At 58.7% G+C, this 15,069-nt stretch overlaps 1 protein-coding gene across 1 annotated transcript in view; it reads left to right on the top strand.

The window, feature by feature from the left end:
* The window catches only part of Lrp1 (LDL receptor related protein 1), an 83,875-nt gene that overhangs the window by 68,049 nt on the left and 757 nt on the right, over window positions 1-15,069 (top strand). Inside the window, exons 58-87 of the mRNA XM_075954860.1 lie at window positions 43-162; window positions 563-750; window positions 864-1,069; window positions 1,515-1,703; window positions 2,205-2,353; window positions 2,689-2,782; window positions 3,184-3,300; window positions 3,510-3,629; window positions 3,953-4,075; window positions 4,205-4,330; window positions 4,661-4,777; window positions 5,363-5,469; window positions 5,564-5,696; window positions 6,425-6,544; window positions 7,210-7,332; window positions 7,589-7,729; window positions 7,811-7,945; window positions 8,020-8,139; window positions 8,857-9,125; window positions 10,257-10,435; window positions 10,792-10,898; window positions 11,145-11,261; window positions 11,636-11,812; window positions 11,915-12,055; window positions 12,158-12,331; window positions 13,313-13,474; window positions 13,827-14,001; window positions 14,562-14,663; window positions 14,803-14,867; window positions 14,952-15,042. Of these exons, the coding sequence (XP_075810975.1) occupies window positions 43-162; window positions 563-750; window positions 864-1,069; window positions 1,515-1,703; window positions 2,205-2,353; window positions 2,689-2,782; window positions 3,184-3,300; window positions 3,510-3,629; window positions 3,953-4,075; window positions 4,205-4,330; window positions 4,661-4,777; window positions 5,363-5,469; window positions 5,564-5,696; window positions 6,425-6,544; window positions 7,210-7,332; window positions 7,589-7,729; window positions 7,811-7,945; window positions 8,020-8,139; window positions 8,857-9,125; window positions 10,257-10,435; window positions 10,792-10,898; window positions 11,145-11,261; window positions 11,636-11,812; window positions 11,915-12,055; window positions 12,158-12,331; window positions 13,313-13,474; window positions 13,827-14,001; window positions 14,562-14,663; window positions 14,803-14,867; window positions 14,952-15,042 (4,187 nt within the window). The remainder of the gene's footprint in view (window positions 1-42; window positions 163-562; window positions 751-863; window positions 1,070-1,514; window positions 1,704-2,204; window positions 2,354-2,688; window positions 2,783-3,183; window positions 3,301-3,509; window positions 3,630-3,952; window positions 4,076-4,204; window positions 4,331-4,660; window positions 4,778-5,362; window positions 5,470-5,563; window positions 5,697-6,424; window positions 6,545-7,209; window positions 7,333-7,588; window positions 7,730-7,810; window positions 7,946-8,019; window positions 8,140-8,856; window positions 9,126-10,256; window positions 10,436-10,791; window positions 10,899-11,144; window positions 11,262-11,635; window positions 11,813-11,914; window positions 12,056-12,157; window positions 12,332-13,312; window positions 13,475-13,826; window positions 14,002-14,561; window positions 14,664-14,802; window positions 14,868-14,951; window positions 15,043-15,069) is intronic.

The following is a 15,069-nucleotide window of genomic DNA, read 5'->3' as shown; positions in this document are numbered from 1 at the left end:
TCCCAGCAGCAGCTGACTTCCCTGTCCCCGTTTCACATGCAGGGCCTGAACAATGCTGTGGCTTTGGACTTTGACTACCGAGAGCAGATGATCTACTGGACCGACGTGACCACCCAGGGCAGCATGATCCGAAGGATGCACCTCAACGGCAGCAATGTGCAGGTGAGGAAGGGCTGCCCCTGGTCAGCTGACCTGCATCCAGGGGGCCCCACGGAGGAGCCCCACAGCCCTCCCCACACAGCTCATGTCCCCATCAACACCGCTTCTCCCCGATCGCTGGGCCACACAAACACCCTGCCTGTTTTAGCTTCTCCCCCCAAACACAGAGTGCAAACACAAGGACCCTTCCTGCCTTCCCTCTGCTGCGCTGTGCGATGCTGTGTGCACTAGGTGTGTGCCGGTGTTCCCGGAGCCCCTGCTGACAATCACTTAGTCTCGGGCTCGGTACAGGACATTTTAGATCTGTCATCTTCCCAGCGAAGCCAGGAGCAGGAGGGAGAAGCCAGGCCCCAGAGAGCCGGAAGGTTCCACTCAGGCTTCTCCCTCACTGTGCCCCCTATAGGTGCTGCACCGGACGGGCCTTAGTAACCCAGACGGGCTGGCTGTGGACTGGGTGGGTGGCAACCTGTACTGGTGTGACAAAGGCAGAGACACCATTGAGGTGTCCAAGCTCAATGGAGCCTATCGGACAGTGCTGGTCAGCTCTGGCCTCCGTGAGCCTAGGGCTCTGGTGGTGGACGTGCAGAATGGGTAAGTAGCCAGGAGGGGCGGGGGGCACCCTGGGAAGCAAGCCCAGACTCCCTGTAGGCTTCTGGCGCCATGAATCTCTAGACTCTTGGGGTTCACTGCCCCCCACCTGCCAGGTACCTCTACTGGACGGACTGGGGTGACCACTCACTGATCGGTCGGATTGGCATGGACGGGTCTGGCCGCAGCGTCATTGTGGACACTAAGATCACGTGGCCCAACGGTTTGACCCTGGACTACGTCACAGAACGAATCTACTGGGCTGACGCCCGTGAGGACTACATCGAGTTTGCCAGCCTGGATGGCTCCAATCGTCACGTTGGTCCGTATGCCAGCGAGGCTGCCCAAAGCCAGCAGGCCTACCTGGGGGTCTAAAGTGATGGGACAAGAAGGCGTGGTGTACTGAAACCACAAGCGGGGGGTCCCTGGTGCTTCTCTTGGACTGGGCCCGGTGCCAGGCCACAGTCCAGCTCCTTGTGGGGGGAGGGCCCAGGGTGATGGCCTGAGGGCTGGTCACAGGAGAACTATCTGAGGAACATCTGTGGTCTGTACTTTCGTGGAGGTGCTGTGTGTTCCTCTAGAGCAGCAGTATGGCTGAGAGACAGGCTGTCCCTATACAGCCTTAGGAAGCCATAGAGAGATCTGGAACTGGGGCTCATTCCCAACTCAGGGCTGTGATGGGAGTTCAGGAGGTCAGCAGGCGTGGAACCCAGTCTATTCTTGGTGCTAACTACTGTCGTGTCTTTCCCTGCATTCCCCTGCCGCAGTGCTGAGCCAAGACATCCCACACATCTTCGCACTGACCCTATTTGAAGATTACGTCTACTGGACAGACTGGGAAACGAAGTCCATCAACCGGGCCCACAAGACCACGGGTGCCAACAAAACACTGCTCATCAGCACCCTGCACCGGCCCATGGACCTTCACGTCTTCCATGCTCTGCGCCAGCCAGATGGTAAGCAAGAGAACGCAGGGTGCAGGAGGCCCGGTTCTCAGCACCACTCCTGCCACCCTGGCACTGACTGAGCATCCCTGCCAGGAGCCAGACTTACAGAGGCTATAGACGATATGGCCAGACCCTCAGCAGCTTCCAGCCACCCTGGGTTCCACACTGGGGTCTCCTGGCAGCCATGCCCTGAAGTTAGGGAGTCCAGAGAACAGTGTGGGCAAAGAGCGTCAGAGGAAACCCAGAAAGCAGACAGAGATCCTGGGGACTTCAGGTGTGAGGTCCAAGCCTGAGCTGATCCTGGGCCTTGGAAGACCCTTTCCTGTCTCTGGTCTCAGTCCCCTCATGAAAGCCGCAGGATCAAGACCTGCTGTGCTCCTAAGCAGGGAGGAGCAGACCAGACCAGACATCCTTTAGAAGGCCGAAAACCATTCCCAGCAGGACTCACCCTCCCGGTCAGAGGCCAGTGACCTCAAAGTCATGACCCTTCTACCTCATTCTCTCTGGCAGTGCCCAATCACCCCTGCAAAGTCAACAATGGTGGCTGTAGCAACCTGTGCCTGCTGTCCCCTGGGGGTGGTCACAAATGTGCCTGCCCCACCAACTTTTATCTGGGTGGTGATGGCCGTACCTGTGTGTCTAACTGCACAGCAAGCCAGGTAGGGTTCCCTTCAGACTCGCAGTGTTCCATGCCTCAGTCCCCCTGCCTTCCTGCCAGTGTCCCCTCCGCCACTCCAATGGCTGTGCCTCTGTCATTCCCACGCCAACACCTCCGCACCTTAGTGCTGACCTCACCAGTGCCCTGTGCTGTCCCCTACAGACATCCCCATCTGTCCTTTCTACATCCGTCATGTCCCAACTGTCTGTCCAGCTCTACCTCCCTGCAAACGCTAACCCCACCGCTATTTCTCTGTAACATTTCTGCCCCTTGAAAGAAAAGCTTCTGAGTGCCCCATGCCCCCACCAACCCCATCTTGCCCCACCCGCCCTCCAGTTCGTGTGCAAGAACGACAAGTGCATCCCCTTCTGGTGGAAGTGTGACACGGAGGATGACTGCGGGGACCACTCGGATGAGCCTCCAGACTGTCGTGAGTGTGGGCGCAGCCGGGCGTGGGAGGCAGGAGGCTCCTCGCTGGCCGCCAGGGTCAGAAACTTCAGTGACTCATTTTCTCCCTGCTCTTCCTTTTCATATGCGTGTGTGTGCATGCATGTTCTTGTGTGTATGTGTGTGTTTGCGCACGTGTGTGTGAGTTCACACGTGTGTGTGCGTGCATGTTCTTGTGTGTGTGTTTGCGCACGTGTGTGTGAGTTCACACGTGTGTGTGCGTGCATGTTCTTGTGTGTGTTTGCGCACGTGTGTGTGAGTTCACACGTGTGTGTGCATGCATGTTCTTGTGTGTGTGTGTGCGCGTGCACATGCGTACCATCACGGGGCCATCTCACTGACCCACCTCCTTCACTTTTGACACCGAGCCTTCCTTCTCGGCAGCCGAGTTCAAGTGCCGCCCAGGCCAGTTCCAGTGCTCAACCGGCATCTGCACCAACCCTGCCTTCATCTGTGACGGGGACAATGACTGCCAAGACAACAGTGACGAGGCCAATTGTGGTAAGGAGCGGCCCAGACGCCAGTCATTCCTTCCCCAGTGCAAGCAAGGAAACAAGAGCCTGCAGCAGCTTCTCTCTAGGCTGCATTTCTGCTGCTCGGGCTGCTGGGGCTGCTTGGGCCCCGCCCACCGCTTGGGCTCCGCCCACCCCTCCCCCATGAAGGACACGGGGCCCCCACCTGCCCTGAGTCCTCCTCTTCTCCACTCCCAGACATTCACGTCTGCTTGCCCAGTCAGTTCAAGTGCACCAACACCAACCGCTGTATTCCTGGCATCTTCCGCTGTAACGGACAGGACAACTGTGGGGACGGGGAAGATGAACGAGACTGCCGTAAGTGCCAGGTTCAGGGACGTGGGCAGGGGACATTGGCACACGCTGTTGTTCCCTCTTGCTTCCCGTCGAGGTGCTAGTCAATTTTCCTGGAGTGGTGACAGGAGACACATTGGGTGTCTCCTGATTTGCTTATTCAAGCACTGTGTTTGGTATGGACAGACAGCAGGTCCGGAAAAACAAATACCAGGCTGGGGATAAAGCATTCCTTCCTCCTGACCAAAACCAGGCAGGGCCAGGCTTTTGGAATAGGGAGGACATGGTCACCAGAAACTGGGAGGAGGCATAAGAGTAGGGTCCTCATTCTCTCATCCCCCTTGCAGCCGAGGTAACCTGCGCCCCCAACCAGTTCCAGTGCTCCATCACCAAGCGCTGCATCCCCCGCGTCTGGGTCTGTGACAGGGACAATGACTGTGTGGACGGCAGTGATGAACCAGCCAACTGCAGTGAGTTGCCCATCGCCCCGGCACCCACGTCCCCTGCAGCACCTGTGACTCCGTTACCCCAGCGGGCACACACACCCCTCCCCTTGGCTCCCCGAGGAGACTCTCCTTACCTGTGCCCACGTCCTGCAGCCCAGATGACCTGCGGGGTCGATGAATTCCGCTGCAAGGACTCCGGCCGCTGCATTCCGGCACGCTGGAAGTGCGACGGCGAGGATGACTGCGGGGACGGCTCTGACGAGCCCAAGGAGGAGTGTGGTGAGCCCGCGCTTGTGGGAGTTTGGGGATAGACCTCTGGGCTGCCTGCTGGCCGGGTCTCAGTGTGGCCCCGGTGCAAGGCTCTTGTGGACGCTGTAGAGCTGACACATGGGCATAGGGCATACTGCAGCTTTCCCTGGCAGGCCCCACCACCTCTCAGTTCCTTGTTCCTCTCTCTAGCCACCCCTCAGGAGAGACTCGTGTTTACTGGCTCCCCTAATCAGCCGCCTTCCATAGATACCCCTCGGGTATATACAGCAAGCCAGGCTCTCCTACCCCGCCTGCCAACCCCAGACCCGTCTCTGACTGCCCCGATACCCCCTCCCCCAGACGAGCGCACCTGTGAGCCGTACCAGTTCCGCTGCAAGAACAACCGCTGTGTGCCCGGCCGCTGGCAGTGTGATTATGACAACGATTGCGGGGACAACTCTGACGAGGAGAGCTGCAGTATGTCACCCTCCCTCTCCTGGGGCCTGTGCAGGGGGTGGCCCTCCCAGGGCAAGGGGGTCAGCAACCCCTCGGCTCCATCCACCCCACTCCATGCCGTGTATCTGAGCTCGTACCCATTTCACTTCATCTCATGTTTCTCTCCATTTTCACACTGTCCTCTTGGGGTCGCAGAGGTAGGTGTCTCTGATGTGCCCCTGTTCCCGCCACCTCTGCCCCAGACCCTTGCCTGCCCCTGTGCTGTCCTTCTGCCCATCATCCTTAGCTGGCCTCTCTCCCCAGACCTGCCGCTTGTCCCAGTGGTCTTGCCCCTCCCCCCTACATGGTCTGTCCTAGGCCAGGACCAAGGGCCCTCCCCCTCGCCCCGTGTCTGTTCCTAGTGTGAATAAGTTGTGAATACCGTCTTTGCCCACCGGTCTCACGAGGAGAGTCAGTTAGCTGCCTGGGTTTGGTTGAGTTGGTCGTGACATCAGTCGGCTGTGGCCTTCACAGACTTAGGAAAGAGGCTTGGACTTGGGTGTAGTATTGATTTCCCAGGGCTGGAGATGCCCTGTGCCCACCATGCTGGGTCCTGTCTTTCCCCAGCCCCTCGGCCCTGCTCCGAGAGCGAGTTCTCCTGTGCCAACGGCCGCTGCATCGCTGGGCGCTGGAAGTGTGATGGGGATCATGACTGTGCGGACGGCTCAGACGAGGTGAGCAGAGAGATCTCAAGGAAGTGGGTGGCCTCGGTAGAGCTAGGGCCGAACCCCAGGGCCCTGACCAGGCTGCTGGCTCCCGTCCCCACAGAAAGACTGCACCCCCCGCTGTGATATGGACCAGTTCCAGTGTAAGAGTGGCCACTGCATCCCCCTGCGCTGGCGTTGTGACGCAGATGCTGACTGCATGGACGGCAGTGACGAGGAAGCCTGTGGCACCGGGGGTGAGCCCCTCCGGCCTGGCCTCTCTACCCCAACCCCCCAGGCCATTGTGTGGCCCAGTTCACTTAGTCTTCTATTTCCTTCACACACTGTTCCTGCCACAAACCTTTATCGAGCATCTTCTGAGAGCCAGGCACTGGCCTGAGTTGTGGGGGATGTAGCAATGGACAAGGCTCAGGCCCACTGGGTACATTTTTTATGCAAGTTGTGACCTAACCTGGCTAAGGGGCCAAGCTATGTAGAAATCCAGCAGGAACCTGGTCCGCCCAGTTGGCTGTGGTTAGAGGCCAGACCCTGCTTACCTCCTTTCCCCAGGACAGTCAGGGTCTGCTCAGTAGCCTGAGGGAGCAGTGTTGGAGAAGCTGAGGGCTGGAGCAGGGATTCCAAACGGGAAGGCAGCCTTCCTGGTTCTGCCTTGTAGGCTGAGGATCGCCACCTAAAGCCGGCACCTGCCACAGGCTACACTAGGCTCAGGTGTCCTCTCTTATCTATTCAAGAGTAGCATCCTGAACCTCTGTGGGCACATCCCTAAGTAGCCTCTCCTCCCAATACCAGAGGAAGCCGTTGCCCCTCTGCCCGCTGGGCAGGAAATTAAGACACCTGAGTCAGGCTATGCTTCAGCTTTCCTGGAGACCCCTGGGCCTCAGCCCCACCTTAGAGGGGATTGACAGGTCCGATCCTACAGCCGCAGCCTGTGTTCATTTCTACCCCTCTGTTCACCTGCACCCAGTGAGGACCTGCCCCTTGGATGAATTTCAATGTAACAACACCTTGTGCAAGCCGCTGGCCTGGAAGTGCGACGGTGAGGATGACTGTGGGGACAACTCAGACGAGAACCCCGAGGAGTGCGGTAAGATGGGGGGCCCTGGAGAGATGGCTCAGTGGTTAAGAGCACTGACTGCTCTTCCAGAGGACCTGGGTTCAAGTCCTAGCACCCACATGGCAGCTCACAACTGCCTGTAACTCCAAGATCTGACATCCTGACAAGGACATACATGTAGCAAAATACCAATGCAAATAAAATAAAAATAAATTATATTTAAAAAGTATGTAGGATGGAGCCAGGTAGTAGCGACACGTGCCTTTAATCCCAGCGCTCGGGAGACAGAAGCAGGCGGATCTCTGTGGGTTCGAGGCCAGCTCTAGTCTACAAGAGCTAGTTCCAGGCTCAAAACCTACAGAGAAACCCTGTCTCAAAAAACAAAAAAAAGGCCGGGCGGTGGTGGCGCACGCCTTTAATCCCAGCACTCGGGAGGCAGAGGTAGGCGGATCTCTGGGAGTTCGAGGCCAGCCTGGTCTACAAGAGCTAGTTCCAGGACAGGCACCAAAGCTACAGAGAAACCCTGTATCGAAAAACCAAAAAAAAAAAGATTTAGGATGGAGCAAGGTGGGGTTAGGGAATTGTCCAAGGCAAGGACAGTGTCAGGTAGGGACATGGCTCCATACTCCCCAGTGGCCAACTGTCCCCTACCCCTCACCCCAAGTCTAACCCTGGCTGTTTCCTGGCTTCTCCAGCCCGCTTCGTGTGTCCTCCCAACCGGCCCTTCCGTTGCAAGAACGACCGCGTTTGCCTGTGGATTGGGCGCCAGTGTGATGGCACAGACAACTGTGGGGATGGGACGGATGAGGAAGACTGTGGTGAGCTGAGGGCAGTGAGGGGGGGCTGTACCTGGGGCGCACGCTCCTGCGAGGCTGAGACAGGGTCCTATCTGGGCTGCGGGAAGCCCTTGGGAAAGATATTGGAGGCCTCCTGGGGCCCCAAGTCTTCAGGGTTAGCACACCCAGCCTCAGCTTGAGGAGCGGCCGGCCGGGACACACCTTCATTAGCCAGGTCTCTCTGGGAGGAGGGGTGGTGCAGTCAGTACCCAGAGCCTGAAGCTTCCTCCCTCTCCAGAGCCCCCCACGACCCAGAATCCCCACTGCAAAGACAAGAAGGAGTTCCTGTGCCGCAACCAGCGCTGCCTGTCATCCTCGCTGCGCTGTAACATGTTTGACGACTGTGGTGACGGCTCTGATGAAGAAGACTGCAGCATCGGTAGGGCCCGGCGTGAGCGCAGAGGGCTGGGTACCACGGGGCAGGGCTCGGGGGAGGAAATCCACCGTTTGTCTCCCACAGACCCCAAGCTGACCAGCTGCGCCACCAACGCTAGCATCTGCGGCGACGAGGCACGTTGTGTGCGCACCGAGAAAGCCGCCTATTGTGCCTGCCGCACCGGCTTCCACACCGTGCCAGGCCAGCCCGGATGTCAGGGTAGGAAGCTGCATGGGAGACGGGCAGGAACCCCGGCTCCTAGACTCCCCCCTGACCCTCGATATCACCTCCAGACATCAACGAGTGCCTGCGCTTCGGCACCTGCTCTCAGCTCTGCAACAACACGAAGGGTGGCCACCTCTGCAGCTGCGCCCGCAACTTCATGAAGACGCACAATACCTGCAAGGCTGAAGGTAACTGAGTCGGCGAAGGACAGGGCGGGTGGGTGGAGCCAGTCCACACGGGCATAGAAAATGGAGCTGCCCTGGAATGGGACTTCAGTGCTCAGGCGTGCCTCCCCCCTCCCCCCCAGAGTCAAGGTGCACCAGACACCATCCTGAGCAAAGCATAGGAAAATTAGAGGCCACCGGCTGGGCTTCTGAAGCTCTGTGAGGTGTGAGAGCCACACTCTCGCCTGGCGCACAACCCTCAGCCCGCCCTAGATTGAGGATACAGTTAGACTCAGTTCATGGGCCCACCTGCATAGTCCCCCGTGCTCTGAGAACAAGGCATTGCTCCTTCCATGTGCCTGTGCTCACACACTGTACACGCACGTGGACGTGTATATACACACCACCAAGAGGCTCTCATGCCATGACCACACGGCAGAATTCCTGGAACTGTCGGGTAGGGAGGTGGGTCGCGAGGGCAGATTTCTGAAGGATCTGGGCATTCTGTTATCTGGGGCACAGAGTCAAGTCCTCAGCCTGATGTTGGATGCTCCAGAATCATCCCTTTTGTCTAAAACAATGGCTTGATTAGGCTAGAGGAATCTGTAGAGTGCCAGGGTCTCGACTGCAGGTCATCTTTCCCCAGTATTTGGCCATGCGAGTCCCAAGATGGAACTCAGGCCCTGGGCTCTTGCCTCGACCTTTCAAGCCCCTCTGACAGGCGGTCTCTGACTCTGGCAGGCTCCGAGTACCAGGTCCTTTACATTGCTGATGACAATGAGATCCGCAGCCTGTTCCCCGGGCACCCCCACTCGGCCTACGAGCAGGCCTTCCAGGGCGACGAGAGCGTCAGAATAGACGCCATGGATGTTCATGTCAAGGCCGGCCGTGTCTACTGGACCAACTGGCACACGGGCACCATCTCCTACCGGAGCCTGCCACCAGCTGCACCTCCTACCACTTCCAACCGTCACCGGAGGCAGATCGACCGGGGAGTCACTCACCTCAATGTAAGTGCCCAGCCTGACAGATTGGAGCACGAAGGCAGGAGCAGTCGAGATTGCCTGCTGAAGCACAGCTGATAGCCTAAGCAGTAAGGACTGTTGCTAGTTGGCCCTGCCACGTGGCAGCATAGGACACCAGGACGGACTGACAGCATCAGAGCGCATTTTTGATTTCTGCTCGTCACCCCTCCATGTCACTATTGGCCACCTTGCTCAACTACTCGGGGCTTCACTTTGTCAATAAGATGATTAATACATATCCCAGGCTTATGCAGAGTTCAGTGGTAGGATGTGGGAAGCCGTAGGTTTGATCCCCAGCCACAGCAGTGAAAATATCTTACAGGCTTTTTTATCTAGGTTTCTTTAGTGCTAGGACCTCACGTGTGCTATACTCCCAGCTTTATAGACCGCTTTGTTTCTTTACATGTTTAGAGAAAGTGCGTGCGTGTGTGTGTGTGTGTGTGTGTGTGTGCGTGTGTGTGTGTATACATTGCCATGTGCAAATGTGGAGAACAGAGGACAATTTTCAGGAGTTTTTTCTCTGCTTCTACCACTTGAGTCCCGGGGATTTGAACTCAGGTCATCAGCCTTGGCAGCAAGCACCTTCATCCACTGAGCCATTTCACTCCCCCCACCCCACCCCACCCTAAAGCCTTTTTTTTTTAAATATTTATTTATTATGTATACAACATTCTGTCTGCGTGTATGCCTGCAGGCCAGAAGAGGGCACCAGACCCCATACAGATGGCCGTGAGCCACCATGTGGTTGCTGGGAATTGAACTCAGGACCTTTGGAAGAGCAGGCAATGCTCCCAACCTCTGAGCCATCTCTCCAGCCCTAGCCTTTTTTTTTTTAAAAAAAAAAAAAACTAGAAAAATGAAAATATGCCAGGAATGGTGGCTCATGCCTGTAATTCCAGCCGTATGAGTAGCAGAGGAAGGAAGATCAAAAGATAAGAGGTCGGCCTGGGCTACACAGTGAGTTCCCAATCAGCCTGAGCTGATAGAGACCTGGAGACTGGTCGTAGTCATGTTAGTCAGGGGTAACAGACAAGAGCAGGCTGGCAGACTCGGGGAGAGGGATAATGAACAGGAAGACAAAAAGGTGATGATCCCTGAATGTGTGACCCCGCTTAGATTTCAGGGCTGAAGATGCCACGGGGGATTGCCATCGACTGGGTGGCCGGGAATGTGTACTGGACTGACTCTGGCCGAGACGTGATTGAGGTGGCGCAAATGAAGGGCGAGAACCGCAAGACACTCATCTCGGGCATGATTGATGAGCCCCATGCCATCGTGGTGGACCCACTGAGGGGGTGGGCAAGGGTCCTGGGGGGGAGGTATTTGGGCTGGTGTCATCCACAGGGGACAGAGACCTCAGGCTTCTAGGCTACTCCGGCCCTATTGAATGGCTCCCCTCTGATTGGCGGTCACATGCAGCCAAGATCTGGGCCCCCCTCCAGGGCAGCTCTGCCCCTTTAGATGCTACTGGCTTAGCATATTGTAGTTAGAGCAGAGGACGTTAGCCTGGTGCTCTCCTGGATCTCAGTGTGAGGAGGACGGGCATCTTCCTCCGGTTGCCTGGCAGCACCCACACCGCGCCCAGTGCTGTTTCACTATGCTCTTTTCCTTGGCCCTGGAGACCAACCCACTCTCCCTTCTCCCTCCTTAGTACCATGTACTGGTCAGACTGGGGGAACCATCCCAAGATTGAAACAGCTGCGATGGATGGGACCCTTCGAGAGACTCTCGTGCAGGACAACATTCAGTGGCCCACAGGTCCCTGGGGCAGGGGTAGGGTGTGGGAGGGGCAGGTTCTGGTCCCAGCTGCTTCAGAAGTCCCCGAAAGTTGAGGGCTGTGGAGCACACCATTTCCAACAGGTTGGGGCTAAGGGCTGTGGGTGACCGGGAGAGACCACGTGAGCAAGGTGGCGTTGCCCCGGACACCAGACAGAATCAGGTCTCTTCTCCGCACCCAGCCTGGCATGGCGGAGGCTGAGCCCTCACGGCTTTCTCTCACCTCAGGCCTAGCTGTGGATTATCACAATGAGCGGCTCTACTGGGCAGATGCCAAACTCTCGGTCATCGGCAGTATCCGGCTCAACGGCACTGACCCCATCGTGGCTGCTGACAGCAAGCGAGGTCAGGAGGGTGGCAGCGTGGTTCCTAACCCTGCCACCAGGCCTCCCACCCTTTCCACTGAGCCCAGAGACCTCACTTCACTGCCTCCGTCCTTCAGTAGCCTGGGCCCCCACCCGTCCATTTGTTCATTCTTCCAGTATTAAGTTGTGTAAAGTCAGCAGGGGTAGAAGAAGTTGGCACATGTGGGGAGAGAAAACTCCTGTGACCCCTGAAGTCTTGGGATGAGGAGATCTTTTGCCAGCAGGGGGCAGGGATTGTTGGTTTGGATGTGTTAAGTTTGGAGGTGCCTAGCCTGACAAAGCCAGGCGTCTCAGACAGTGGGTCCGGGGCGTAGGCACCCATCTTGATGTACCTGACTCTTCTCTCTCCCCCAGGCCTAAGTCACCCCTTCAGTATCGATGTGTTTGAGGACTATATCTACGGTGTCACTTACATCAATAACCGTGTCTTCAAGATCCACAAGTTTGGACTCAGCCCCTTGGTCAACCTGACCGGGGGCCTGAGCCACGCCTCTGATGTGGTGCTTTACCATCAACACAAACAGCCGGAAGGTGTGGCGGGGAGGGGGTGTGGTGAGGAGGGGGTGTTGTAGGGCCACAGGGCTCAGGAGGAGCCCTGCTCAGCGTCCACCCCTTCCTTCCTCTCACCTGCAGTGACCAACCCCTGTGACCGCAAGAAGTGTGAGTGGCTCTGTCTGCTGAGCCCCAGTGGGCCTGTCTGTACCTGTCCCAATGGAAAGAGACTGGATAATGGCACCTGTGTGCCTGTGCCCTCTCCAACACCCCCTCCAGATGGTATGCACACCCCTTTCTTGGGTACCCTAGGATCGTTCCCTGGAGCCTCTGGCTTCCTTGACCCTAGGTCCCATCCCTCTGGCCTGAGAGTTCTTCTCACAGCTCCTAGGCCTGGGACCTGCACCCTCCAGTGCTTCAATGGCGGAAGCTGTTTCCTCAATGCGCGAAGGCAGCCTAAGTGCCGCTGCCAGCCCCGCTACACCGGCGACAAGTGTGAGCTGGACCAGTGCTCAGAGTACTGTCAAAACGGGGGTACCTGTGCTGCTTCCCCCTCTGGTATGTCCCCAACAGGACTGGTCCTTCCCCATCCCGGGCCCCAGCCCTCCCAGGACTGGTCCTTCCCCATCCTGAGTCCCAACCCTCCCAGGACTGGTCCTTCCCCATCCTGAATCCCAACCCTCCCAGGACTGGTCCTTCCCCATCCTGAATCCCAACCCTCCCAGGACTGGTCCTTCCCCATCCCGGGCCCCAGCCTTCCCAGGTCTGGTCCTTCCCCATCCCGGGCCCCAACCCTCCCAGGACTGGTCCTTCCCCATCCCGGGCCCCAGCCTTCCCAGGACTGGTCCTTCCCCATCCCGGGCCCCAACCCTCCCAGGTCTGGTCCTTCCCCATCCTGGGCCCCAGCCCTTCCAGGACTGGTCCTTCCCCATCCTGGGCCCCAACCCTCCCAGGACTGGTCCTTCCCCATCCCGGGCCCCAACCCTCCCAGGACTGGTCCTTCCCCATCCCGGGCCCCAACCCTCCCAGGACTGGTCCTTCCCCATCCTGAATCCCAACCCTCCCAGGACTTGTCCTTCCCCATCCCGGGCCCCAGCCTTCCCAGGACTGGTCCTTCCCCATCCCGGGCCCCAACCCTCCCAGGACTGGTCCTTCCCCATCCCGGGCCCCAGCCCTCCCAGGACTGGTCCTTCCCCATCCCGGGCCCCAACCCTCCCAGGACTGGTCCTTCCCCATCCCGAGCGCCAGACTTCCCAGGACTGGTCCTTCCCCATCCCGAGCCCCAGCCCTCCCAGGACTGGTCCTTCCCCATCCCGAGCGCCAGACTTCCCAGGACTGGTCCTTCCCCATCCTGGGCCCCAACCCTCCCAGGACTGGTCCTTCCCATCCTCAGGCAGGTGTCTCACCTCACCTCTTTTCTTCTGTTGCCCCAGTACCCACTCCCTCTGGCCGTTGCTTCCCCAGGGTTCCTCCACGCTCTGTTGTAGGCCCAGGTGGTTCCCAGTACCACAGTCCCATTCAAAATTCTTCTCCACTCAGGCATGCCCACGTGCCGGTGCCCCACAGGCTTTACGGGCCCCAAGTGCACCCAGCAGATGTGTGCGGGCTATTGTGCCAACAACAGCACCTGCACCGTCAACCAGGGCAACCAGCCCCAGTGCCGATGTCTACCTGGCTTCCTGGGTGACCGTTGCCAGTACCGTGAGTGAATCATCCCAGCCCCAGGGAAGAAGAGGGAAGCAGGAATACAAGGGGGCAAGCTGAGAGGAGGGAAGCCACATGCAGATGAACCATGCTCGGGCTGTGGGTGCTGCCCACGACGTTGGCACACCTCCCTGGCGTTGGGAACCTCCAGGCGTCAGAATTATTTGACGAGATGAATGTTCTATCTGAATGCTTAGGGGCATCCTTGTGTCCCGGGGTCCATGGCAGGGCAGTAGGGGCTCAGGAGGAGGTAGGAGTCATCCCTAGGTCCTGGAGAGTCCTTACCCCTGCATCGTGGACCCTCATGAAAGTGGGGCTTGGGGCACTTTCTCTCCATTCCCAACCACAGGGCAGTGCTCGGGCTACTGTGAGAACTTTGGCACGTGTCAGATGGCTGCCAACGGCTCCCGACAATGTCGCTGCACTGTCTACTTTGAGGGGACAAAGTGTGAGGTGGACAAGTGCAGCCGTTGTCTCCAAGGTGCCTGCGTGGTCAATAAGCAGACCGGAGACGTCACTTGCAAGTGAGTGGGGCCTGCTTCCACATTCTGCCCTGGCACAACTGTATGTCCCCGTCCTGCCACCCCGAGCCCTGGCACGGCTGTATGCCCCTGTCCTGTCACCCCGAGCCCTGGCACAACTGTATGCCCCTGTCCTGCCACCCCGAGCCCTGGCACGGCTGTATGCCCCTGTCCTGCCACCCCGAGCCCTGGCACGGCTGTATGCCCCTGTCCAGCCACCCCGAGCCCTGGCACGGCTGTATGCCCCTGTCCTGTCACCCCGAGCCCTGGCACGGCTGTATGCCCCCGTCCTGCCACCCCGAGCCCTGGCACAACTGTATGCCCCTGTCCTGCCACCCCGAGCCCTGGCACGGCTGTATGCCCCTGTCCTGTCACCCCGAGCCCTGGCACGGCTGTATGCCCCTGTCCTGTCACCCCGAGCCCTGGCACGGCTGTATGCCCCTGTCCTGTCACCCCGAGCCCTGGCACGGCTGTATGCCCCCGTCCTGCCACCCCGAGCCCTGGCACAACTGTATGCCCCCGTCCTGCCAGCCCCAGCTCCAGATTTTGATTCCTTTCTGCAGCTGCACTGATGGCCGGATAGCCCCCAGTTGTCTGACCTGCGTCGATCACTGTAGCAATGGCGGCTCCTGTACCATGAACAGCAAGATGATGCCCGAGTGCCAGTGAGTTGGGCCTGAGCCTCCCTCACCCTCAGATCTGAGCAGGAGAGCCCTCCAGGCCCTGTGGCTCCACCTAGATCCTGCACCTCCAGTGGGTGCAGAGGTGAGGCCCACCCACTCAGCTTTGCTTCCCTGCCTGCAGGTGCCCACCCCATCTGACGGGCCCCCGCTGTGAGGACCAGGTCGTCAGTCAGCAGCAGCCTGGACGTGAGTGCCAAGACCTAGAGCGAGAGCCTTGTACCCCCCATTTCCCCCGGGCTTCAGGCTCAGTTTTCTGACTTCTCTCTCCAGACATGGCCTCCATCCTGATCCCGCTCCTGCTGCTCCTGCTGCTGCTGCTGGTGGCAGGAGCGGTGTTCTGGTACAAGCGGCGAGTCCGAGGGTGAGCCACTGGGAATCTGGAGAATCT

Source organism: Microtus pennsylvanicus, chromosome 20 (assembly GCF_037038515.1).
Source record: "Microtus pennsylvanicus isolate mMicPen1 chromosome 20, mMicPen1.hap1, whole genome shotgun sequence".
NCBI classification, from domain to species: domain Eukaryota; kingdom Metazoa; phylum Chordata; class Mammalia; order Rodentia; family Cricetidae; genus Microtus; species Microtus pennsylvanicus.
Note: the sequence above shows the minus strand (reverse complement) of the source record. Positions and strands in the feature narration are given on the sequence as shown.